At 40.2% G+C, this 27,525-nt stretch overlaps 1 protein-coding gene across 2 annotated transcripts in view; it reads left to right on the top strand.

Annotated features, from left to right (window-relative positions):
- The first annotated feature begins 8,043 nt into the window (after positions 1 to 8,043).
- The window catches only part of jph3b (junctophilin 3b), a 43,109-nt gene continuing 23,627 nt past the window's right edge, over positions 8,044 to 27,525 (top strand). For both annotated transcript variants that reach the window (XM_069686058.1, XM_069686059.1), the window contains exons 1-3: positions 8,044 to 9,818; positions 22,417 to 22,903; positions 26,337 to 26,702. In XM_069686058.1, the coding sequence (XP_069542159.1) occupies positions 9,437 to 9,818; positions 22,417 to 22,903; positions 26,337 to 26,702 (1,235 nt within the window). In that variant the 5' untranslated portion in view covers positions 8,044 to 9,436. The remainder of the gene's footprint in view (positions 9,819 to 22,416; positions 22,904 to 26,336; positions 26,703 to 27,525) is intronic.

Below are 27,525 nucleotides of genomic sequence, written 5' to 3'. Positions count from 1 at the left end.
CTGCCTCTCAACTCTTTCTCCTTTTCACTTTTACAGTTGTGCAGTTCTTGAAGTTAAACTGTGATGCAGTTCTGTTATATATTTTATTCTCCATGATATAATTCTTATTATTCTTGATGCTTTCTTTCAATTCAGCTATTGAGATTATGCTCATCACTTCAGGAAAAGCTGCCATCAATGATTTTATTAGAGACTGTTTCTTCCCAATATCATTATGCAATAGTTCTACCTTATCAGTTTTTTTAACAAGTGTAACAGATATGAGTGTACTTGTGATAAACTACAGCTATGTTTGATTAAATATTTATTCTCTCGTGAATGTATCAGAATTTATCCCCATTTGTAAATTACCAGTGAAATACTGGCACATACTGTAAATTGCAATAAGTAAATATTATAACAGTAAAATGCCTAACACCACTTGTTTTAATGTTTTGAAATGATCAAATATAAAAAGTGGCTCATGTTATCACAAATTGCAACGTTTGCCATACATACGGATCAAACCAATCAAATAATATGTGCGAGCTGTTTTATGAGTTTCAAGGCATAAATACAAAGTTTCAGTTACAAATCTGTTTTAATTAATATTTAAAAGTGCTGAGTTTACAGGTAACAACACTTTGTCATTTTGTGATTACTAAAGGGGGGATATGACACACGAGCTCCTCTCTCTCTCTCTCTGTCTGTCTCTGTGTGCATGTGTCTCCTTCTCCTTCTGTCTCTCTGTCTGTCTGTCTCTCTTCCTCTCTCTCGCTCTCTCTTAGCAGCTCATTAACTCTGTATCTTCTGGTCCCATTAACAGTACTAACCATATATCTTCCCGGGAATTCTTGTGCTCCCTTGTCCTGTAGGTTCCTGGAGATCGTTGCTGCAGACCACCTGCTGCTGTGGACCTGCTCGACTGCAACAACTACTAACATCAGCCTTCCCCATAGTATCATTATTGTTGCTGCTAATGCTAATAGTAGACCTGTTGACTTCAACTGTTACAATTACGATTACTACAGCCTTTATCATTACTATGCTTCTCTTGCTAATTTATTTTTTGCTAATTTTCACACTAGTGTACCACTATTATTGGCATTGTGACCATAAGTATGTGTCTGTTGTTGTTCATGTAACAAGGACATATGTTGTTGTGGTAACAATAACATATGTTGTTGTTGCTCTCTTTGCCTGTCTCTATCCTGCATCTCCTTCTATCCCATTTTCGGCCCATCCAGTCGAGGCAGATGGCTGTTCAACATGAGTCTGGTTCTGCTCGAGGTTTCTGCCTGTTAAAGGAAGTTTTTCTGCCACTGTGCCGAATGTTGCTAAGTGCTACTCATGGTGATTCATGTTGGGCCTCTCTTTAAATAATATAGCAAAGAGTCGGTCTACACCTGCTCTTTCTGTAAAGTGTCTTGTGGTAGCTTTGGTTATGATTTGGCGCTATACAAATAAAATTTGAATGATTTGATCGATAAAGCCCTTTTCAGTTTCAAGTCTGCTGAAACAGTTTCAATTACTAAAGACTCCTCTTCCTCCTGCTCCCCCTTCTACATGCTCAACCCAGGCGCCATCCCTCATCTAAATCAATTAGACTATTTCCAGTAGGGAGAATGCATCCACCACAGATAATCTCTTACTGTGTGGAACATGTGCCAAGTCAAGTGAGGAAAATGTAAGGACCAGAATGTCTGGAAGTTGTCTTGAAATGATTGAGTTAATTTGTAAAAAGGCTTGAACAGTCACAGATACATTTACCAATCACTTTGAAACCCCCCCCAAATATATTTAAATGCTATTTTACTTATGTTTGGCTTCCTAAAATGTTAAATAACTAACCAATTAATCATTTAAACTCTAATTGACTTTTAAAATGATGTCATATACTTGTGTTACAACTTCTCTAAATCCTAATCCCTTTGTTGTGGTCAGGAAATCACTCTAACTGTACCTTTCTCTGCCTGTCTTCTCATTCACCTGTTCACCCCCCCTCCTCCTCACCACCAGCGTGTTTAGAGGCCTAAGCCTTAATCCCCGGCCTTGCAGTGATTTTATTACTGTAATCTGTGCTGAAATTGGTTAAGCTCTCCCAGACACTGGCAGACAGTGGGACAAGGACAACAAAAGAGTTGAGCAGAAATAATTTGTATCACTTTGTGTTTCTTTTCAACCTACACTTTACTAACACAAGTCGAATGATCCCTGATGGCAAAAAAACAACAACCGTCAAATAAGGTCAAGGTTTAAGGGTGGGGCTGTAATTCATGCCTCCTTCAAACACACTGAGTTCTCCTTTAGCAGGAAGTTAAACTATAAATCCACTGTGAGTCACACAGGGAAGAAAAAAGCTGCTCCAAACCTGACCTCCACAATGCCAGCACATACAAATACACATGTTTATGTGTATGAAGAGCTCCAGCCGTAGACATAAATAAACAATATACACACAGTATGTCATGGCTGAATACACATGGAAGAGGTAAGACATATGTCACTGCCAACACTTAAAACTTATAAAACTATGAAATTACCACTTCATGAATCACCTACACCAAACTTAAAGGGAATTCCCATCTATTGTTGCTATGAACTGCTGCTATGCCGTAAGCATAAATGTGTACATGTCTCTTACTTATCGTAAGTAAGAAGTATTACTGTTCTTAAAGCTACTGTGAGGAACTCTCATTTTGTGTTGATCTTGCCGACCCCTGTAGTTGTACATCTTATGTTTTTGCTGATCCTGTCCTGTACATGCATAAGTAACATTCTCTAATGAAAAAAATCGTCCTGCTGTCTGTTAACTGTCAAACTGTATTACTCGCTGTGAATCTTTTCTTCAGAAAGTGTCAATTAAAGCACCTCCGGCATGCTGTGACTCGCTTCTTCTGACACCGACCCGGTGGCAGTGGTAACAGGCATTACAAATCAATTACTATATAAAAATAATCAATATTCTCGGATGGTCTGGTTTGTTTTGTAGCTCCTATAGAGGCATCAGTGTTCATTCCAGTCTTTGTCATAGCCCACTAAAAACTCCTCACAAGAGCTTTAAGCAGCGGGGTCACTGCATGTATGTTCATACTTTAGACAATGTATTTAAACTTCTGTGTATTAATGATATGTAACCAAGAATATTTATGTTCAGTATTATTTTCTATGTGCTACACAATCTGTAGTAGTTTTGCTTAGACTGTAGTGGGGAAGCCGGAGAGTGAAGGAATCACATTTGGCAGCGTTGTGGTGAGTTTAGCTGAGTGGAGGTAGTGCGGCTAGTTATATTAGCCAGTATTGTCGGTCAACAAGAGGAACCACAAAAAACGTTTCCTCACATATGTGTGAACTACTTTCATTTACTGCTGTGATATTAAGAGTGCAAAAGCTTTAGTTGAAGCATATTCCTGCACTGATAACCTGACAGAAAAATAGAACAATATAAGCCATAACCAAATTATCTTAGTACTGAAAGAGCAAATATATATTCACTTCCTGATTTAAAGAGATACGCATTTCCCTTTCTCAGTAAGATATTGTATAATCTTGATTTTAAGATTATTGATTTTTTTGTAAAAACAAGCATCTTTTTTTTTACACAAGCTAGGTTTGGATTCTGGATTCTTCTTGACAAATGATACGATGAGCCTACTCTGAAACTAATCACCCCCTTATCCAAAGGAGCTGGATCGCGATCACCTTTTACTCTGAAAAGGGGACCACAGGTTCCTTCACGCTCAGACCAGAGTACACCAGTGAGTTAGAATGCCTTACTTAATGCCTAACTTCTTACCTCTTGACTTTTTGGATTTTTCCAGAACATGAGACCTTTTTGAAACTGAAACTGACACTACCCTATCTGACCAAGGCTAGCTGAACTGTCCTCAACAAAGAAATAAAAGTTGAACTTAGAGGATTTAGCTAATGACACTTGAACTCCCATATTTCAGAGATTTACCTAATTGCAATTGAATGGTGGTCATGTTATTTATTCAAACAGTGAAGCACTGTTAAGACTTACATTTTACATTTAAGAGACCTTGTGTCTCCAGTTGATTATTGTGTCTGAGAATTACTCTTTCAACTCCTCCTCCTGACTTAAACACTGTTCCATAATATATTAAAGTATTCTGATTGTCACAGTCCTTTGGTTTTTAGTGTTTTATTTTGCAGTTCTGCTGCCTCGTCTTACATTGCGCGTGGGAAGAACAAACATGAAAGAGTCTGTACATTCTTTATTAAATTTATATGCAAGTGGGCTGTGAACAACTCAGAACACATGACCATTTATTTTATTCGGAGTTTGCATAATTATGGTTTAGCACTATTTAATTGTGCTTCTCTCTGGAGAAGGTCCTCATTGCAGAAGGTATTCAGTTTCCAAACAGTAAGAAGTTACAGAAATGGTGACATATTTGAGCGCAGTTGTTTAGGTGTAACTGATTGATCACTAATCCCCATTCTGGGAAGGGATACATCATCCAGCAGTCTTTAGTGGATGTAAGGGGTCTCTTTTGGAATGTTTCAACCGAAGCAGCAGGGAGCCTGCATGATGCCGGAGGGCAGTCCTGGTCAGTGTTGTGCGGTCCAATGATGTGCCACTCCCTTATGAAACAGAGCATTTGTGGACATGATGTGGGGTACTATATCCTTGGTGATGCAGTCAAGACGGTGAAGGGGTGGCTAAAAAGAATAGGATGCCACTGTATTAAACAAGCAGTCGGCAAATCTTTTGTGCCGGAGAAGGCTGGTCTCTGACCATTCCTCGGCCCATGGGCAAAATTCCTGCAATGGAAATGTAGCTTTAAAATGACACTATTGGAGTGCCATTGTAACCACACTCAAGTGCACTTAACTGTAACTGACTGATTTAAGAAACCCCAGAACTCTGAGTTGTGTTTGAGAAGGATGAACAGGAGGCTTGTTTGTCTTTTTATGCCTCTGTTCTGAACAAGTACAAAATATTTACTGGTCAGTCATACAGTTGGCTCTTAACAGACAGCTCACACACAGCAAACTCAGGCTTGTCTCTCATAAACTGGCAACATATTAAAACTATCTTTTGATACAACAAATACAATAATATTTACCTGAACTGGAAAAGAATATGTTATTATAATATTAAATCACAGTGCACACTGGTCAGTAAGTGCTAGATACAGACATAATACATCATATTTGTACACAGTGCTGCACAACTAATATTTCCACAGAATGCTCCTTTGCTAACTTTATAATAATAATGATAATAAAGCTTTATTTATATAGCACCTTTCTAAACCCAGGTTACAAAGTGCTTTACAACAACAACCAGATAGATCAACATAATAAGATAAAAAAAGCATGAATAGTTGTAATAAACAATACAAATGTATGGAAAATCACAATTATCAAAGAGAGGGAGATGTACTCCAAAACGTGAGACAATAAATGCCAGAACTTCACACATATACCCACTCAAACTACAGAAATCAAAGATTAAGGTTAAGATTATTTAAAAGCCCATTTAAAAAGGTGGGTTTCAGATTCACCTGTTTTAGTGCCAGTGGGGAGTGAGTTCCAAAGTCTGGGAGATAATCCAGCAAAGGAGCAGTCACTATTAGTTTTACATTTTGTGCATGGTACCACCAAGAGATTATGTACACTTTTGTAAAGTGGCTTGAGATAACTTTGGTTATGATTTGGCCATAAATAAAATTTGATTGAATTTGATTGATTAATGATAAAAATGGTGTCATTTTTGCGATGTCTCGCAGTTGAAAGAAACAAGATTGTGCCAACTTGTTTCAGTTGAGGTTCAAATAAAATGCCAAGATTTCTGGAGAAAGGTTGGATAAACCGGGAAAGTGGACCAATATGCTGAAGAGTGTTGTTTTTGGGATGTTTGGGGCCAATAATAAGAAGCTCAGTTTTGTCAGAATTAAGCTGAAGAAAATGAGAGATCCAGTTCTTGATTGCAGCCAGACGTTCTCCAGAGTGGCTCAGTTTCTGTAGTCATTTGGGTTTACAGAGATATATAACTGAGTGTCATCGGCTTGGCAGTGATATGATATACCACCAAAACAACTGAAAATCTGCCCCAGGGGAAGCACCTGTAAGGAGAAAAGAATAGGACTAAGGATTGATTCCTAAGGCACCCCATGTAATAGAGGGGCAGATGAGGACACATGGTTCCCTATTCCTCTCAGCAAATTAAATAAGTTGGTCAGCAACAGTTTTTTTCCAATATTTTTGAAATAAGAGGCAATATTGAAATTGGTCTAAAATTGTCATGATTAGATGGATCAAGGCTGTTTTTTTTTTTTCAAAAGTGGCTGCACATAAGCTATCTTAAATTGGTCAGGAACACAGAGGTTATTATTCTGAGTAGAGCAGGGCTAATGGCTGGTAAGACTTCTTTAAAAAATTTGGCAGGTAAAACGTCAGTAAGACAGGAGGACTGGAGCAGGTTAGAAATGATACCTGTCAGGTTATGCAAGGTAATGGGGCAAAGTGAGTTAAGAGGGTTAAGGCAGTATGTGTTAAAACAGGAGATGAGACTGGAGGCACAATGTTGGATATGATACAGCTGATCTTCAATCAACATTTAGTTCCTCAAAACTTGGTCAGCTGGTTGATAGTGCTGAAGATTCACTGTGAATTACACTCTGACTTAGACTTAAGACTCTGACTTAAGTATGGCGAAAACTAGAAAGAATTTTGCGCTTCACCAAAATGGAAGAATCTCACTGAGTCTTACAAGACAGTAAATAAAAATAGAAAGGCCCTATGAAATATTTGGTCATGTCACATTCAAACACTGATGACTGACTCAACCTCCAATCAGGATCTATAAAAATTCATAGCAATTTGGCAATTTGGGGTTCAGTGTCGTGCCCAAGGACACTTCGACATGTGACTGTAGCAGTCAGGCATCAAACCTAATTCTAAACTTTAAAGACAATATTTACCTTTAAACACAGGAACCATAGAAACTGCTCTAAAAACCTGATAAATATCAAGACTATTTTTCTCCACTTGATCATAATCAAAAATAATTTCCTCAACTTTTGTCCTAGACCTGATGATCATGATCATGATCAATCTATCTCTGTCACCAGAGCTAACTACAGAACTGTGTCCTACCTTCCCTTTATTGTGAAGATCCTTAAGAAAGCAGTGACAGTTACGTGACTATCTTCGTCCATCTGAGACATCACTGGAGAAATGTCCAAATAATCTCCTTTGTTGCTTCTGGGAGGACTTCTCTCACTTCTTGACCTGATAGAACTTAGTGCTGCATTTGACACTATTGACCATCACATCCTGTGACAGACTATGGCAATTAATTGTCATTACAGGAAATGTATTAAGTTGGTTTGAATCCTAATTATGTTTGTCTCTGTTCACCAATGAGTCGGGTTCTCCTTCAGGTTTCTGCCTGTCAAAAGGAAGTTCTCCTTGCCACTGTTGCCAAGTGCTTGCTTGTGCTGGTGGGTCTGTGTAAATAATAAAACAAAGAATACGCTCTGCGCATGCTCTTTTTGTAACGTGTCCTGAGACAACTTTTTTATAATTTAGGATATATAAATACAGATTGATTGACTGGTCCTATATTATTTTATCTTATCTTATCTAATATTCTAGTATCCACTGAGGGAGGTTGCCCCTAATCTAATAAATCCAAATAAACTTTCGACTTTTACACTGGAGGCTGCCGTTGTGATGTGAAACCAAATGTCAATGATGACAATGTACGTTTAAACCAGGACTCAAAGAGTGATCATTAGAACGGACCAAAATAATAATAATGTGTAGTCTGAACCAGCACTGGTTAACATTTTTGTTTAAATGTATCACTTTGCTCAACTGAGACAGAAAGAAAGACAGAGGGTGAGCAAATGATTAAAAGCTACAGGTGACATTTATAAGCATATGAGTAGTTCAGTCTTTTTTTCACCAAAGTGTGTATGTCTCTTTAAGAGCTGGAGCGTGCTATTCAGCAGGAGAGCCGGGGGGGGATTGGTTGGCTGCATTGGAACAGTCCTCTTTAATGAGCAGATTTTCTGAGAGAGAGACATACACACACAAGAGAGAAATACAGTGATCCAGCCATAGGAGCTGAAGACATTGTAGACCAACACAGCAGACCGTGAGGCAGGCTATGCGTTAGCCGGCACTCCATTGGGAATTATGATGACGAGCAGGAGATGTTGAAGAGGACAGAACACACCATAACTGGATCATATAGATGGATGTTATTTTATCAAGCAGGCAATCTGAAGACAACCCACGCAGAGGATAAACCACTTATGGACGTAGTGGATTAAAGACCAACAAACAGACTGAGAGAGGGGGGAGAATAGAGGAGATTTATTATCTCATTTGTTTATTTTCATTGTCTGTTTGTGCGCACTTGCTGTTAGATAGACTGTGTGTGCCTGCTTGTGTGCGTGCATAAGGCAGGAGACTGCATTGCTGCTCTCCAGCAAGACAGGACAGAAAAAAACAACAGCAGCCAAGCAGATAACCTTATTTGTTTCCGCTATTTTTCTGTCTCTTCCTCCCCTATGCATGTGTGTGTTCCTTCACTGTGCAACCAGGCACAATGTGTGTGTGTGTGTGTGTGTGTGTAGGCTGAGAATAAAAAGAAGGATGGTCAAGTCTGAAGTGAGCTTTAGATTCTGAGTCAGACTTTAAATGGTTTCTTTTTGTCTGATCATCAGGAGCGGGCTGAATTAAGAAATAATTTTTGAGGAAGAGATCACACAACATGTCACATAACTAGTTTGGGCTTTGGTGCTGATTAAGGAGCCCAATGGTGACTTCTATGCTAGAAGCTTGGAGGTTTAATGGGCTGCAACAGAGGAACTTCTTGGCAGTACACCCTAGAGAGGTGGAGGCATCATCAGGTAGGAGGCCACTGAACGCGGGCGCCTGAGTGGAAAGCAGGAAAGAAGTAGGTGTAAGAGTTGTGCATGTGTGTCATAGACTGTGTAGGCAGGCTGTTGGCAGGCCGATGGAGCTGGCTAAGGGTTTAAACTCCTGCTGAGAGAGGATAATGGCAACTCTGTGCCCAGTCTCCTCCTCTCTCTCTTACATCTGCCACACAAAAGCTGGAAAGGGCTAGCTGGTGCTACCAAGCGCCCACCAAGAGGATGATGTGAACAGCATCAACCTTTTCCAAAAGGCCAGGAGACCCCTGACACCCGGTGAGGGGGCAAGTTTTGTTGTTCAACATTTTTCCCCTTCTTTTCCAAACCACCTGAAGTTGGTTTGAGTTGGAGTTCTCTCCCTCTCCCTCTCCCTCCCACTCCTGCCTCTTTCTTACCCCTGACCTAACCAACCTCCAAACTCTGATCCATGGATTGGTTCTAGCACCAACCTGTCCTTCTTTTTCCTCCCTTCATTTTATTTTTCTTTTCTTTTTATTTTTGTCGAGGCTTCAGGAGAATTGCCAAGACCTGTTTCATGCATGTCCACTGGCGGCAGGTTCAACTTTGACGATGGGGGGTCATACTGCGGTGGGTGGGAGGAGGGTAAGGCGCACGGCCACGGGATCTGTACAGGACCCAAGGGCCAGGGCGAGTACTGCGGATCCTGGGCCCATGGCTTTGAGCTGCTGGGCGTCTACACCTGGCCCAGCGGGAACACCTACCAGGGCACCTGGGCTCAGGGCAAGAGACATGGTGTGGGTGTTGAGAATAAAGGCCGCTGGGTGTACAAGGGCGAGTGGACGCATGGCTTTAAGGGACGCTATGGCCTGCGTGAGAGCATGGGGACAAGTGGGAAGTACGAGGGGACGTGGAACAACGGGTTGCAAGACGGATACGGAACAGAAACATACTCAGACGGAGGTAAGAGGGGGAGGAGAGTCACACAGACACATGCATGTTGGTGTTTCAGGGTTTGGTTTTTAGTCTGTGTATGTCAGAATGTGTGAACCAAACACGGGATGGGGATGAGTGATTTCTGAGAGAGCCTGAAAACTATCCTCTGTGACAATGACAGTTACTAAAGATTGTTTGACAAGCATATAGGCACTTTCAGAAGCGACAGATGTACAATAGAAGAAGTTCATTCAGAGGTCCTCTCAGGTCATCCTTCCTTCTGCTGAGCCTTTTTCACACACACACACACACACACGCACGCACGCACACACACACACACACACACACACACACACACACACACACACACACACTCACATTCGTGTCGAGGCAAGGGGTTGCATAAGGACAGGTTTTTAAAAATGATTCTCAACCTCTACTTTGGTTTTCAACCTCTGACTCCTTTTCTCTCTCCTTTTCCTCCTCATATTCTGTCCTACCAACCATCACCCCTCATTTTAATAACATGAGGACACATATTTTTAAGGGCTTATATTTTAGGCCATGTAGTCATATCAGCTGAGTAAAAGGTTAGAAGGACAAAAGAAAACAAGTGCTTCCAAGTTACTTGTCCCGAGACAACAGATTGCTTTAGAAAACAGATTACAATGTTGCCATGTTACTCCTTGTCTAGACAAGACTGAGGGTCTACAGTCACTACTGCCTCTGTGAGCAGCATTATGACAATGCATGCAAGCTTATTTTAAGTTTGTGTAACGTTAAGCATGTTTACCACCTTACGCCAGTATGCTAATATTTGCTCTAATTAGCAAACACATAATTATAGTTCAGGTTGATGTAAATGTCATTTCATTTGCTGGTATTTGGTCTTATAACAAATACCATATTTAAATAAAAAGAAAAACAGTTACCATGGACGTCTGTACAACATTTTGTGTGACTCCATCTCGTAGTCGTTGAAGCATTTTTGTCTTGAACAAAGTGGCTAATAAACTGACCAACTGTCTGACACAACTATCCCAAGAGCCGGGCCAATAGTAAAGCAAAAAATACAGCCCAAAAAAGTACAGTAGCATTTCTTATGATTGACACTGAAATTAAAATCTAAATGCAAAATCATTTTTATCCAACAGACTTGCATAATTAAGCTACGATGTTGCTATGTGTAACACATAAATTACTCTTTGTTTCTCTTTTTGTTTGGCTGCACTTAAAAGTTGAAGTATCTATTTCCTACAAGTCTTGTTCTGTCAACAAAGTATTTAATGATATCTTTACATTATTATCCTCATTATTCGTAAGGTAAAATGAGCATATTAACATGCCCTTTTATTTTTAGAAAATCCTTTCAATCAGTATGAGACTTGCTGGGAATGGTCAATACAATCAATGACATTGATGCACGTTGAGTTTCTTAAACAGGGACTCAGTTCATTCATATGTAATCCTGCTTAAAAACAGTACACACATGAAATCTGGCAATATGAGCTGAACAACAGAGCTGACAGTAGCTCTCATACAGTCATACAGTTAAAGCTTTGTTACATAACCCTACGACTAGCAGGCTGTTTCACAATGTCGGTCTGTACCACACACAAACGCATACATATTCACGCACACATCATCTCAAACTACACGTTAAAACCCTGAGATGAGACTAATTTAAAGGGGTTAAGTCAGGACATGACAGAAGAAGTTGGCTTAAGAGATAACCAGACAGATGGGATGAGGGAGAGGGAGGAGGGAAAGATTTGTCAACAGATGAGAACATTGATGGATGAATGAATCAGTAAGATAATGGAATGATGGCTGGATGGATGTATGAATGATTATCAAGATTACTATGAGAGATATACTCTTAACAGGGGGGGGGCTGCAAAAAAAGTGATAAGAAAACCTCCCAAAGAGGGACGTGCTGGAAAGACACTGTAGTTCTGTGAAGTGTTTGAACCCACATACTGTAAAAGCAGCAGAGAATGGCCTAGTTATGAGTGTTTATCTTCCTCCAGCAGTACACAGTGTCCTTAACAGCATGCATTTGTTCTTTCTATAAATCTATGATGTAATAAAACTGTGTTACCAAAATATTTTTTAAAAGAAAGAGTGATCAAGCTGGATCAGGATACAATGGAATGATGGATGCAGATGCAGACCTTTAGTCTGCAGGAAGATCGATCCTCTAGTCTGCATGTTTACGTCCAGAATTCTGTTTTGATAACTGAAGATCTGACCCAAATTTGAAACAATCCACTTTACATGTATGAACAGCTTTTATGTCTGTGAAGGTTCTTCTAAGGTAATTCTAAGCTTAATCCAAAAGGCAACTCAGTGTTAGATCTTTGTACATTTTATTAAAGAAGAAAAAGAAGAACTTTCCATAGGGGACTTAAACTTCATAATCTGCAAACAATAAATGCTTAAGGGTCAAAAGATGGAATGTATTTTATGCAATGATAATTTCATGCAGTAATAGCTTTATGTATATTCAGGATAAAATTGCTGTGACTGTTACGCCAACCAGCATGTCTCTTTCTAGTGATGCGCACATGGCATTGGACATAGACCTCTGGCATTAAGACAAGTAATAGCAAGCCCAGATGAAGTTTTGAAATCACAAGGTGTATTTAAACAATTGACAGTAGCGATAAATCATAACAAAAAGAACACTTTTTTGGGGGTTTATAGAGGATATGTTGGCACTGATCGATTAATACTAACCCCTACATGGAGGATAGAATGAAGTAGAGTCAAAACAACAAAACACATTGACTGAAAATGGTTCATGTGATCGTCAGTAATGTGTGAAATCTATTTAGAAGAGCTCCCGAAAGATTTTAAATCCCAGTTCACGTCTTGCCAAAGGCAAAAAAGATAGTTATGGTTGCCACCCCTTTGTGTACTTCCTGTTCATGGAAGTTGTAATGTCAATGCAAGCTGATGATGATGTTGCATGATATCTCTCTTAGCAAGGACCTGTCTGGGTTTAAAACAGTATAATACAATTTCAAGCACCAGTTTCAATGCCAAGAAAGAAGCATTATTCCTTATCGTAAAAGGATTGGGCCCATAAGTATAAAGAGGTGTGTTGGCATTCCAGCTCTGAGGAGTGAACAGGCTTTAAGGTCCAAGCAGGCAGGGCAAACTAGATCCTTTAGAATTGGCTGAAATGTAAGCCACACTTCAAATATGATTAATCTCCTACCTCCAGGGGAAGAACCCTCCTGCATCCCAGGGGAGGTGGAGGACATGGAATCCGAGGTTTAGGAACTCCTTCACCTGAACAACATGTCCTCTGTGGGAGAAGCAGAGTTAGGAACAGTCTCAGCCATATCTATGGCAGAACTTGCTGAGATAGTCAGGATGCTCCACAGTGCCAGATGGGGATGGGATTTGCTTCAAGATACTGACAATACTTGGTAGTCTTTTCTGACATGCCAATTAAGTGTCGCATTGAGGTCCTGGACAAGGCCTGGGGAGTGGCAGACCGGGGTGATTGCTCCATTTTTTAAAAACAATGACTGGGTGGGGTATAACACTGCTCAGTGTTTGTGTTTTTTTTTTTTTAAACGACAGGCAGATTGTTGTGGCACCAGCAGTAATGCAGGCCTAGTACCTGAATGTTGTGGTAACAGGAGAGCTTAGCCTCTTATGTGGTCATGGGCTATGGCTATCAACAGAAAGAATTACACTGAGGATCCAGCCTGGGAAAGTGAGTTTCCTCTTCAGGGTGGCAGGGCTCAGCCTTAGAGATAGTGTAAGGAACTAAAACAGAGCTGGGAGTGGAGCTGCTTCCCCTTTGCATCTAAAGGAGCCCGTTGAAGTGGTTTGGAGATCTGGTTGATCTGATCAGGTTGCCTCCTAGGTACCTTTGTTTGGAAGGTTGTCTGGGCTCATCCCACCAGAAGGAGACCCCAGTTCTCTGGAGGGATTCTATAAATATATATACACACATATATATCTTATCTTATCCCATAGAGGAGCAGGAAAATGTCCATAAATAACAAAATGAAATGCCTAGAAATATCATGAGTCACTTTTAGTCTTTATGAAATGATCAATCTTTTGAACTACAATTTAAAGTAGTTCTGGATTAATGTCTAAAAGAAGTGTTCTTGCTAGTTAGACAAAAACAGCATGAAGAGAAAATGCTTTAATTATCATAATTGTATTAATCTAAAAATTAAAAAATATATATATAGTAAGTGACGCTGTCCAAATAAACTTTATGATACATAGGCCATAGCTGCTTAAGTGGTAAATTTGATATGGCCAAATAAAGGTTACTCTCACTTTAAAGCTGACAGTGTATCTTTGCAACCTCTGGGGGTCTCTAATGTTCAGAGCAATAAGATGCAGGAACCAATACCCTCATAGAAGCTCAGCTGCCTTCATACTTTGGGAACATGCTGTACACTAAAACCAGCTATGTTTCCCACAGTCAGGTCTAAATTGAATGCCGGTCCCTCTCTCCCCTCCTCCATCACCTGATGCCACATTTCTAGCAAACACTCCTCTTCTATCTTATTGCTGTTGTTTGGCCTTTCTTTCCTCTCCTACGTTTGGCAACATTCCTATCTCCTCTCCTCTCCTCCCACCTCTCTCTCTCTCTTTCCTCCCTTGCTCTACTGCATTTTCACAGCCGCTCTGTACAGTAGGGTTTCCATAGCAACGCTCATAGACATGCAGCAGGTCAGGTGTCACGAGGGACTCTGTGTTCCAAGCTGCTATTGGTTGCCCAGCCGTCTCTACCGGGCTCTGATTGGCTCTTGTTCTTCCGGGCTAATGCTGTTTACTGAGATAAAGAGCTAAGCTGACTGATTACCAACCACACACAGAGAAAGAGAGAGGGAGTGAAGTAGAAACATGAAAAGACAGCCTCCGTGATCATTTTAGTGAGAAATGAAGTCACAAAGGAAGAGGCAGATATTACGACTGTCACTGTGTCATGGTGGTAACAGCAGTAGTGGTTGTTGTATCTGACTTACTCCACACACAGGGTCAAACACACAGGAACTCTCTCAACTACGCTTTGTAACGTTCTAAATGGAGACTTCACCACAAGTATAAAGACAAATCAATTACAGAAGCTTCAATTTAATGTGTCTTGTAACAGCCAAGCAGCATATTGGAACCTCCCTCCAGTCCTCCAGCTTTTGGCAGATATGCTACAACAATATAACAATTGTCCTACATTAGCATATCTTGCTAGCTTGCTTAAGGCCACTATCAGAGCTGAGCAATTATTACAGCTCTGACTATGTTATGTAAGCTGGCATAATGAATTCATTTGTATGTTTAAATACACCCAGGAAAGAAATGAAATATTATTTTGAGTGACACATGATAGGTTGGCAAAATAAAAAGAATGCTTCTTCAGTGTCATGTCTTGTAAGCCTGTTAATAGTTTCTGGTAAAAGACCATTTGAAAGAATATATTTGCAGCATATTTGAGTATGTGGGAGGAAGCCCTTCAGGAAACAGTGCCACTCAGTCCACCTCTTTCTAATCTTTGCTTTCCAATGTCCTAATTCTTGTGCCAAGTGAAAGTCCTTGTTTGTTGTATCCAACAAGAATAGACATGGGAAGGGTAAACGTCCTTGACCCTCAACTCAAACACATTTGTGAGTAGCTCTTTATAGATTACTTTGCAGGCCATTGTCGCTTGTTTTTTGTTTTGTTTTTGATTAAATAACATTGACAAGCCTGACAGATATAACACAATGTTGAAATATTTTCCCAAAGTTCTCCCTATCTATGTTGCCAAATACTCCTAGGATGGAAATCTACATTCGCTCATTGCTCACTTACGTTACACAGCAGTGTTGTGATTTGGAGTGTACAGGATCCTGTCTGTGAAATCTAGTGAGCTGCTCCTGTAGCTGAATGCTGACTAATACCTTTATACAGTTCAAGATGATCCTGTTAAGCACCAGTTTGGCAAAGATAGGATGGCGATCCCACTGTATGTTTGTGTGGGCACAGTTGCTGAGGCTTTAGTGCAATCTTGAGAGAGATGAGCATCTTCACCACGGTGTTAAAGAAGAGAAGGTGGCAGATTGTGCTGCTTTTGTAGATCTCTGGTTTGGTTTATTACCTTCTCTGTTGATCCCCTTAGGTTTGTCTCCCTCCTCATCTTTCACTGATATTTTCTTAACCAGCACACTTACTCTGTGCCAACAAAAATATTTAAATTATCACAACTTTTTGACCCCACTTGGGTCTTTTTCAGGTAAACGGGTGATTAGTTTTTTTTTTAAAACAATAGTATAATATTTTTATGTCCATAACTTACCTGTTGGTTGCTTTATTCTTTTTCATATGTAAATAGCCTAGCCTTTTCACATTAGTATTGAAATACACATGTCAATATAAAGGTACAATGTCAAGAACTAAACTAATTTTGTGAGCAGGTCCCTGATTTTTTTTGTATCTTTTGTTCAAATGCAAGGATAAACACACATGCTGAGTACACACTTTTTTGATGGCACTTTCAAGCCAAACATATAATCAGTGTCTATAATACAGCAAGAAATGTAGAAAATGCCAACAAAAGGCAGGAAGGGAGTTAAAGGTAAATGTAAACAATGCAGGATTAACACATTTGACAATGGCTTTGACCACATTTGTGAGGCCTCCAGGATACATAAAATATGTTTTGTACACAGGAAAACACCACAGAGTATCTTTAAATCCATCCTCATATGAATGAATCCTTTATTAACGTCTTAAGGCTGGTCCAGCAGAAAGCATCTAAATTATTAGATTTTCCTAGAGGTCAAACATCTCATTGATTCAGCCACCATGGTTTCATTGACGATGTTGTAGGGGATTTTACAAGCCAGAGAATTAATTTTTGAGAGACAGCAGAGCAAAGTAAAAACAGCCCAGTTGCATTTTGGACAAAGTTCTTTGTGTAAACACAGATACCATCAGTTAGAAAATGACAAACAAGGGCAGGCATTTTCTGATGTTCATGTCAACAGCATTACACCGTGTTATCATGGGTCTTTTTCATGAAATTTCTTAGCAGATAAATAATCCTCAAATGGAAATCTGAAAGGCTCAGACAGGAAAAGGGCCTAAGCAAAATCCCTTAAACGGATAACAGTCCCACACAGTACTTTACACAGGGAGAGGTTTAGCTTTGTATTGACTTCCCTTGCTGTCGTGTTCAGTGATTTGAGCAGAGTTTAGCTTGTCTGTCTGCATGCCGGTCCAGCATATCTTTTATGTGTCTGTCTAGCTGTTTATTCTGCCTGTCAGCTGTCTTGTCTACCTATCTTAAGTCTTCCCTTGTTGTAGTTGTTGCTTTTCTCCCTTGTCTTGGTTACCTGAAGGTGATTACCTTCTGACAAATTTGTGACTTTCTCTTTTTCTGCTATTGGTATTTCTCCCACATCAGATTGCATCACTTTATAGCAAGTGATACATCAATGGCCAATCAAATGGCCTTTAAGGACACACACTCACACGTGTAGAGCACTAGATCTATTCTTTCATCTTAAAACATTGTTCAGAAACATCTCACAAATAGTGTAGACAAAATTCCCTACAGATAGACTCCAATTGTACAGTAAAGAAAGTATTCAGATGCAGACCTTTTCTACTGCCACAACAACCCCACAGCAAGCTTTAGCTTATGTAATGGCAGTGGTTTGATGTTTGTACTGAGGATTAGCAGTGCTGTCTGAAATATGAAAACTACATATCTATCTTGGAAGTCAGCCCTGCACTACTGCTGATGCTAAATAAATAAATAATAACCGGACATAGTTAACAGGGAGTGTTTCCTGGAAATACTTTGGATGGCGATGTGCTGAAACCTCTCCAAAATATTAGGGACTGTTTGGAAATAAAAAGCAGGGGAAGAAGATGTGTTGGGTAATGTATTTTTGCTGATGCTAGTCCTATTTCATTATTTCTGTTTCCTTGCAGAGTAATTGTAAAATAATACAATTACATTCCTGGGGTAAGTTTAAACACTGGAACGTTTGATAATATTGCAGTTTTTGACTAATGGGGTTGGTGTTAAACATAAGGTTTTTCTAAGAACGTTCTTAGGATGTTACGTACTAACATCCTGAAAAGATCCTCAGAATGTTGCAGTAAGCATGTTCTACCTTTGTTTTAAATAACATTGAACAAATGTTTTATAAAAGGCGTTCTGACATCCCAGGTCTCAATAACATCCTGAAAATATCTTCAGAATGTTGCAGTTAAAACGTTTTGTCTTTGTTTATGTTTTAATGTGACAAGAACATTTGAAATGATAAGCATCCTTAAAACGTAGTAGTAGTAGTCGTGTTAGCCAATGTTATGGGAATGTTCCCTGCTAGCTGGGTCAGCCCCTCTATCCACACATGATGGTTTTTAAATAGTCCCTTATCACTACTATCAACATCAGACTGTTATTAATATCAATGTTGTTGGAATTATTGTTTTCTGTTTCATTTATTAGCTGTGGAAATGGAGCATTTAATGAGAACTAAAGAAACTAAAGAAAGAATACTACTGCTGATACCTTCACGGTCACCAATAATCAGAGAAAAGTGTGTCAGAAACTTGAACTTTCGTTGTCTCTTTCTCACTCACCATTTCTCTCTTCACAAAGTAGACACCCGTCTGACATGGAAGTGCTCACATGGTGGAAAAACACATTAATAATGCAAAAAATAACCAATTTAAACTCCTTCCTTGGCTGTCTTGCTATATGCTTTTTTTTCTTACTGCTGTTAATTAACATTTGTGAAGTGTAACATAAAAAACAAATATAGATGCATATGAGTTCAAACAAACAAGAGGAATTTACAGTTTTACTGTCTTGTACTGGTGTATATGTAGAATAAAATACTGACCCCAAGAGACATTTTTAACATAGAAACAGAGAACAGACGCATTTGTTAAAGAGATAGTCATTCATCTCAGGGGTTGGCGCATGATCAAATTGCATTGCCTCTGTATTGTTTCTGCAGCTGTGATCTCTCTGAGTTAACTCTTTCTGTGCAGCTGCCTTGTGCACGGACTGGGGTTATGGGCCCACATGATTTGAGAGAGCTTCCTGTTTGCCCTCCAGGCAGTATCGGTGAAATTGTTTCGGCATGCAACGAGTTGTGAAGCCAATTCACCTCACAGCTGTAGGTCCGTGGTCCGGGGCTTTACATATAGTAAAGTCTATTTTTTTCTTTTCAATGGTGACAGGTTTATATTAAAAACAATGTGGGAAGAATAACGTACCTTCTGTAGCATGCCATTCTTGCCAGAGCTGGTAAAGCATTCAAAGGATGCAGCTTTAGTACATAAATGTAATATTTTACCTTATATAGTGTGTACCTTGCTATGACAGATGCTCATGTTTTCATTTAATACAATGATTTCCTTAAATGCACTGTTTTCATATAAAAATGTGAATGAATTTGATTCTGAAGTAATTTCCCCAACAACAGCCTGCATCTCAAACTACATTTTTTCAGCACCATGGAGAGCAACAGGCTCGTATTAGACGAGCAGCCTGGTGCCCCACTGAATATTTGATTTACTCAGGCATTAGTGATACAGGGTGGTTTATGCTTGGAAGAAATCACAAAAAAGAAAGAAACCCACACATTGCCTCACAAGTAAGCAGCCTGATAGAACAGCCCTGCAATAAATCCTGTCAGTAAGGTTATAGTGTTTCACAGCACAGGTGTTGATCCAAATTTATGGCCATTCTAGAAGCTTTAATTTGTGCTGCTGTTGAACCCTATTGTGTTATTCTGACGGTTTTTGTAGTATAGCAGTGGTGTAGGCAAAGGACAGGTTGACAGAGGTAGCTATAAACCTTTAGAGGATCGTCAATACTGTACAAAGCAGGGACATACAATATTTGTATGAAGTAATAATTAATCGCTTGGATGATACTAAAACACATAATGTTAACTGGGTCGTAAAATGATCTTCAGGTAGCTTTACAACATTAACACAGCATGTAACAAGGTGTAGATATTAGGTATGTAACACAGTCATTTTACACATTTATAGAGTATAAACTAAGTAAAGATCTTTATTGTGTACAGTTGACATTTTTTCAAGTAACAGGAAATAAATTGTAGCACCACTGGAAATCAGTCAAACTGTCACTTCAAGTAACTGCTCTTCATTTTTTGAACATGTACTTTTGAAGATTGATGCCACTCTTGTGTCAACATGGGGAATATTAAGCTTATGTGACGGATGCCATTCCAAATAAACTTGACAAAGAGACAGCAAAATCGTTCTTTATTTCAAGGACCTTATACAATCCATTCTTGTTTAAAGTATCGCTTATTTTGTCACTTTTAATTAGGGTGACAGTTAATGTTTTGGTTGTACACCAGTCAGTCAGGGTTTCTGTCATTAAAACGTCAACTTTTCAGTAATCTCATTACGTGCCTACCTCCCCTTTATGGACAGCAAGAAAAACCAGTCAAACACAGGTGATGCTCCTGTCTCTGTCTTAGACACTATTTAACAAAATGGGTATTTTGTCATGCCAGTAAGTGTTTGTGTGTGTTTGTGTGTGTGTGTGTGTGTGTGTGTGTGTTTGCCTGTGTGTGTTTGCCTGTGTGTTCTTTGATGTGTGTCATATGGTTGTACAGCTGTGTACTAACACTATTACAAAGGCCTGGCCAGATGTGATGACCAGCTGTCTATGACACACACTCTGTTTTGTGTGTGTGTGTGTGTGTGTGTGTTTGTGTGTGTGTGTGTGCGCATGTGTGTGTGTCTGTACAAAGGATAAGAAGGAGCATATAGACATGACCAAGGTAGGATCAATGCACCACAATATACTTATGGACACAAATGTTTTTACCAGCGCCTTGGCTTGGCATGATGTGTCAGTGTAAATGTGATATTCATCTTAGAACCGAGGCAAAAAATATGATTGGTTTACAACATTGTCTTCATTCAGTGCTTCCCACTTCACTGACACTTGAGCCCACAAAGGAAATGTTTGTGTGTGTTTGCGATAGAGCTGGAGAACGTCGTTGCAGTCCTTATATGGTCATGTAGTTTGGGTAGAGCGAGTGCGTTTGCTACAGAATGAATCAGAGTGCTGTTACATCAGAAGTATGGGCAGGCAGGATGGATCACTTGCACTCCTATTGGAACACACTTCCATTTGTGTGTGTGCGTGAGTGTGAGAGTGAGAGAGAAAGGGGGAGAGAGAGAGGTATGACGGAAACACACACTCAGATGCCCTACTTTTCAGCAACGTGGGGATGTAAGGACTATTATGCAGCAGTATGTGCAGGGTAGTGCAAAGACATGGTGTGGATGAAAGGGACAGGGATGGACAGAGAAGAGCAAGACACTCTTCTGTGCGGTTCAACACCTCATCTTCTTTTTCTCGAACTTAATCGCTAAATTGTAAATGTCTGACTGTTTTAACATTCCAGAGAGGCGATAACTTCAAGATAATAGAAATAGATAATAGAAAACATAAATAATACAATAAGAATCGTTTGTCAGTAAGAATCACTATATCAAAGAGGAAAAAAAATTAAAAGTAAACACATTATAAATCATTGTGTTAGAATAAAAAGTGAAGAAAAAGTAAAACAAAATGACAATACTGAGGTCATACCTTTCATCAAGCCATCACCAAGTAAAAATATATTCATAATTCATATTATTCATATTATATCATATTGCAAAATAAAAGACGAGACTAAAAGAGCTAAAACTAACAGGGCCCTTCAAGACTGACAAGACCATTACATCGAATCGCCACTCATATATGTTGGATTTGATCCACGTTTCAAATAGGACTGGAGTTGTGCTGATTACAGCTTTAACCGGTTGGTTCGGCCAATGTACATCTGGTTACCCCCATTGACTCACACACACATACACATATAGCAAATTTTTTTAGACTAATAGGGGACTGATGCAGCTTTACAGGTTGTTGTGCTGACCTACAAAAACAACAACTTGCTTGTTTTATCAATATGAAAATAGAATACAGTACAACGACTATAGCATCTTCCATGTCAACTAAAAATGACCGTGGCAGGGTGGATACAAACAACAATCAGAGAAAAGAGGGAGCCATGCGGCAGTTGCCCACTTTACTTCTAGGCGATTAAGTTTGCATCCAGCAACTCTTGAAGTAATCCCTGACTATGCAACGTATGATGGTGGCTACTGACCACTGATTGTACACTACTCTTAGGAATTGGAATCTATTTTAGGGTATAAAGAAGATCACACATTATTCAGACAACACTACGAACAAAAATATGCAGTGTATAGTTGTGTACTATAAAGAGACTAGGCCCTAACAAATGTCACAACAGTGTTGCATTTCAAAGTTGTCTCCCCTATTTAACTCTGCATAAATTATATAATTTGAATGTATTTGTCTGTTAAAAGATGGACGTTACTTTGTTCAGTGTCCAATATAGTATCCTCTTTTGCTGCCCCCCAAGATAACTAGTTGCTATTTCAGGGACCTGTATAAGTATCTGCATCTGCAATCTATTGTTGCTCAGCCAAGGTTTCTTGTTTTAGCCATTTTGCACCACCAATTTACAGAGAAAATTATTTCATAGAATTGGTATTGGTAATTTTTCTTCTCTTCCTCTAGGAACATTTCAGGGCCAATGGGTTGGCGGGATGCGGCATGGCTATGGAGTTCGTCAGAGTGTCCCATATGGCATGGCTGCCGTCATCCGCTCCCCACTCCGAACCTCCATAAACTCTCTCCGCTCCGGTTCAGAGCACAGTAATGGTACAGCTTTGCTGGACCGGACTGGGGCGGTTGTCCCTGGTCCTCTTCCTGTTCCTGGAACTCTTACCACCAGTGTCTCTATGTGCAGCACAGGCAGCAGTGGCAGCAGCCCCGCCGTGTCTCGTGGAGGTTTTGTGCTGACAGCACACAGCGAGGCTGAGCTGCTGAAGGGGAAGAGGAAAGGTGGGCTGTTCCGGAGGTCTATTTTGTCTGGGCTCAAGCTGAGGAAGTCAGAGTCCAGGAGCTCTCTTGCCTCCCAGAGGTCTAAACAGAGCTCCTTCAGAAGCGAGGCTGGGATGAGTACTGTGTCCTCTGCTGCATCTGATATCAACTCTACTATAAGGTAATAACAAGAGTAAATGAGAGAGGAGGTGGGTTGGGATAGTCCTAGTCAAGTAGCCCTATAACCTAGTCTACTAATTCCTTTTTCCAGTTTGGGTTATGTTGCAACCGAGTGTCCCAGGAGTTTTGTAAACAACAATCTTAATCCAATGCCAACATTCAGTGACAGGTCAAGAAGTATTGTCTGATTGATGCAGGTGAGCAGTTGAAAGCATGAATTACAAAGGTGTTGGCATTGAAGATAAACCAGATTTCTGATGACATGTCCATTATCAAGTTCCTTCTCTGCCAGTGAGGTGAAAAGTATTTTAAGGGCATTTCATGGCACAATTAAATCTGGCATATCTTACTAGCCGACATTGAGAAGATGCGTGGTATAAACTCTATCCTAAGGTGATGATGAATGACTGAAAGTAGGTAAATGGTAAATGGACTGTACTTATATAGCGCTTTTCTAATCTTTGCGACCACTCAAAGCTGCTTTTACACTACATATCACATTCATCCATTCACACACTGATGGCAGAGGCTGCTACGTAAAGTGCCCAACTGTCAATCAGATACCACATTCATACCCGTTGGCTATGGTTCAGTGTCTTGCCCAGGGACACTTCGACATGTAGCCTGACGGAGCTGGGGATCGACCGACTCTACCACTGAGCCACAGCCGCCCCAGAAAGGCAGTGTGAGAGGAAGACTAATAAGAAAGGAAACTGCCCTTCATCTGAAGGACATCAAGGCAACAACAAGCACCTGCCCTGCTTAAGCATCTCTAAATTGGATTGGCATGTAGTCCTTAGTTCCTTATAGGGCAAAAGGTCAGTTTACTGGTCAGGTTGCCAGGTCACTACTAAAAGGTTTCCGGTTGTGCATCGTGTTTCCAAGTGTCAAGTATGCCATTTTAGTGTCTCTGCTCAGCTTTTGCCAGGTCTGTTTTTCTTAAAAAATGTCTGATCAATCTTATGGGACACACCAGTTCAGAGTTAGTCATTGTGAAGACATGCTTCTGGGTACTCTGAAAAACAAAAGAATGGTCAAAGCCTTGTATATTTATTGCTAAAATAGGAACATCCTTGACTTGAATGTGACACAATTACTACACGAAAAGCGTTAGTAGCTCTGAATCTGTTTGTTGGCAATGTGGCTGACAGCAGCTTATAAGTTCTGATTAATTATTGGCAAGGCTGAGGAGTAGAGACACACCATTCTACTCATGAAATCACGTACAAGAAAAGCTTCTGTAAAGGCTCATATATGAATGCTGGATAGAATGCAACATTTTATATTACAGGTATCCAGAGACAAGGGAATGGGGTGAAATATCTAGAAAAAATCCACAGTGTATTCTAAAAGTTCTCAAAGTGTCACTGTGCTTGTGAAGAATAGCCTATGCTCACTGACTTTACCTGGTAACCCTTTCCTTTAATGCTGCAAAAGGCTTAGCACTAATTCTCTGAATACTGGGAGCACATTGTTTCTATCGTGGTAAGTCGACTACAGTCCTTTCCATACAGATTCCCTCAACAGTGCCATAATGAAGCTCAGCTGTTAGGGCGCCTTTATACTTTTAAGCTGAACCTAACAGCACCTGTATTGGTGTCCCAGTGTGTGTGATTTAACACAGCATTTCAATGCCATCACGTTTTGAACGGGCTGTGTAAATTGGCCATAGAATATTAGACTTACTCTATGATTAGTTACATCAAACCATCCAGCCATTCATTTTCCTCTGCTTATCCTAGGCTGGGTTATGGTGGCAGCAGGCTAAGCAAGTTTTTCTGAATGTCCCTCTCTCCAGCGACGCCTCCAAGCTCTTCATGGGGTATCCTGAGGCATTCCAAAGCCAAATTACGTATATAATCCCTCCAGCAGGCTCTGGGTCTACCTTAGGGTCTTCTCTCAGTTGGATGTGCCTGGAGAGCCTCGATATGAAGTCAACAGGAGGTATCCTTGTCTGATGCCGGAGCCATGTCAGCTGGATCCTTTTAATGCAAAGGAGCAGTCGTTCTACTCAAGCTCCCTCCGGATATTTGAGTTCCTCTTAGGTGGAGCCCATGAGCCCAGCCACCCTACAGAGGAAACTAATCTCAGTCACCTCTATTCACAATCTCATTCTCTCCGTCCCTACCCAGAGCCTATGAGAATAATTGAGGTTCAAGACGGATCAAGATAGTCAAGAAGGCGAGATCGAAAGCTTTGCCGTCCAGCTCAGCTTACTTTTCACCACGACAGTTCAGAACATGACTGCATTACTGCTGACACAGCACCAATCCATCTGTTTATGTTACAATCCATGTTTCATTATGTTGAGAATATTACATGGTAGTCAGCCGAACACCTAGCTAAGCATTATTAGGCCATACCTTGGATGTAGTAAAAGGTTGTGATTAGTGTGGTCATACAGTAAGCAATACAGTTAATTAGCAGTACTTTGAATTAATTAATTTACTAACTGTGAGATTGCAGCAGAGGAGAGGTGTTTTTGAAGGCTGTCAAAAATAGTTTAAGACTTTCAAAAGGATTTTGTGAGCATTTTAGTGAGCAGCACTACACCAGAAATAGAATAAACAATTAAATCCTGCATAGTTATTTTTCGTGGTTTTCGTGAACAAATTTGGACCACACTGGATGGTGGTCTTGAAAAAATAGGCACTACTTAACTATTCTTTGTAAGTCCTTTTGCTAAGTTTAAGTACACTGGGATCTTCAAAGTGAGGAAAGACAATGAGAAACAGAAACAGTGGTGAAAAACAGGCTGAGATAGTATAATTGAGTGACTACAGAGAGCTTTGTCTAGTAGTGGCAAATTAAAACTTTAAACGTATATCTGCCATTCAGCCCGCCTGGTGTCAGCTGAGACACAGAGCCGTATGTAAATCTGTACTGTCGGTTTACAAATCCATGCGCACAGTTTATAATCCGTGCCCACAGATTCATAATCTGTGCCCTATGATTTGCAAACCCATGGCACGGTTTTGTAAACACAATGTCTCTCTTCAGAGAACAAGGAATGGACCAATCCACCAACAAAGTCCAGTTTGTCTGGGTTTAAGGGTAGATTTAATGCTATACTGTGTTTTGCATTGGCCTTAAATCTACCCTTAAACCCAGATAAACTGAACTTTCTTGGCGGAAATGGTCCATTCCTTGCTCTTTGAAGAAATAAATCGTGTTTACAAATCGTGCCCACAGGTTACAAATCCGTAACCAAGGTTTACGAAACTGTGCCCAGAGATTGAAAATAAGCAGATTATGACCCTGTGGGCACAGATTTATAATTCAAAGTACAGATGTACATGTGGCTCTTATTTGTTCTGAGCTGACACCGGGGGGCTCCGTAGATGGTACTTAATGACAGAAAACAACAAAATCGTTACATCTAGGATTGTTAACAAATACACCAGCCAAACCAATATTACCTTTTACCTTCACAGTCTTGGAGATGCAGACACAGATTTGGCTGTCGCTGACGACGAGGTGGACGCCACAGCAACAGAGACCTACAGCGGAGAGTGGAAGAACGACAAGCGGACTGGATTTGGCGTGAGTCGGCGGTCCGACGGCTTACAATATGAGGGGGAGTGGCTAAGCAACAAACGCCACGGCTATGGCTGCACCACATTTCCTGATGGCACAAAGGAGGAGGGAAAGTACAAACAGAACATCCTAGTGAGTGGCAAACGGAAGAACCTGATCCCCCTCCGGGCCAGTAAGATTAGAGAGAAGGTTGACAGAGCTGTGGAGGGAGCGCAGAAGTCAGCCGACATTGCCCGGCAGAAGGCTGAGATCGCTCTTTCCAGGTAGGGGCTTTGTGATTGATTGGGAGCAAGTCTGTATGCCTGTCTCTCTTGTTATTATTCCCTCCATTACTTTGGTTGAACTAAAAGGCCATCGATTCTAGATGTGTTTGGGTGTGCATGCAGGCAAGGTAGATATATCTGTAAGGTCACTATTGCGTTGTGTTTCAATTACCCAGCAGTGGCTATTGCAACAGGGTTCTTCTTCAACTCACTTGTGTATGAAATGGTTATTGTTTTCACCTTATGCATTAATGGATTAAACAGGGTTACAATGACTGAACAAACAAAAACCAGATTGATTATGTGGATGAAAACTGACTGACTTCGCACAGGCCGCCCTGTTTGGATCTCTGGGAAGTTAGAGCTAGTAAGGTCAGGAAAACTCAATTACAGCTTATCATAGTAGCCACATGTAGCCACCGAAGAGAAAGACAGATCTTAAAGATTGCAATGATAATCTATCATCTTAATTGACAAAGGCCTTTAGGTCCCTGAAAACCTATTTTCACAATCATCTTCTCATCTTGATTGATGTACACGAGCACAAACATTTTAAAGTTTAAAAGAACTTAGTTTTTAATTTAAGAGTTCTATTCTCTATCTGTTTTTTGTTTTTTTATCCGCCCAATTTACAAATTTGTACAGGATTAGCCTCATTAATGATGATGATGGTTATGTCATTGCCTCTGGTACCGCTCAGGATTAAGTAATCTTGATACAAAATATGATAACCGCTGTGGGATTGTTTGCCCAGGTAACACCCACGGCCATAAATACCTGCCGTGTGACTCAAACAGCTCACTTCAAACCCAATATCACAACG

Source organism: Semicossyphus pulcher, unplaced genomic scaffold (assembly GCF_022749685.1).
Source record: "Semicossyphus pulcher isolate SPU_LCO1_2020_fin unplaced genomic scaffold, fSemPul1.0.p SCAF_8, whole genome shotgun sequence".
NCBI lineage: Eukaryota > Metazoa > Chordata > Actinopteri > Labriformes > Labridae > Semicossyphus > Semicossyphus pulcher.
The sequence above is the reverse complement of the archived record's forward strand: the minus strand, read 5'-3'. Positions and strand labels throughout refer to the sequence as shown.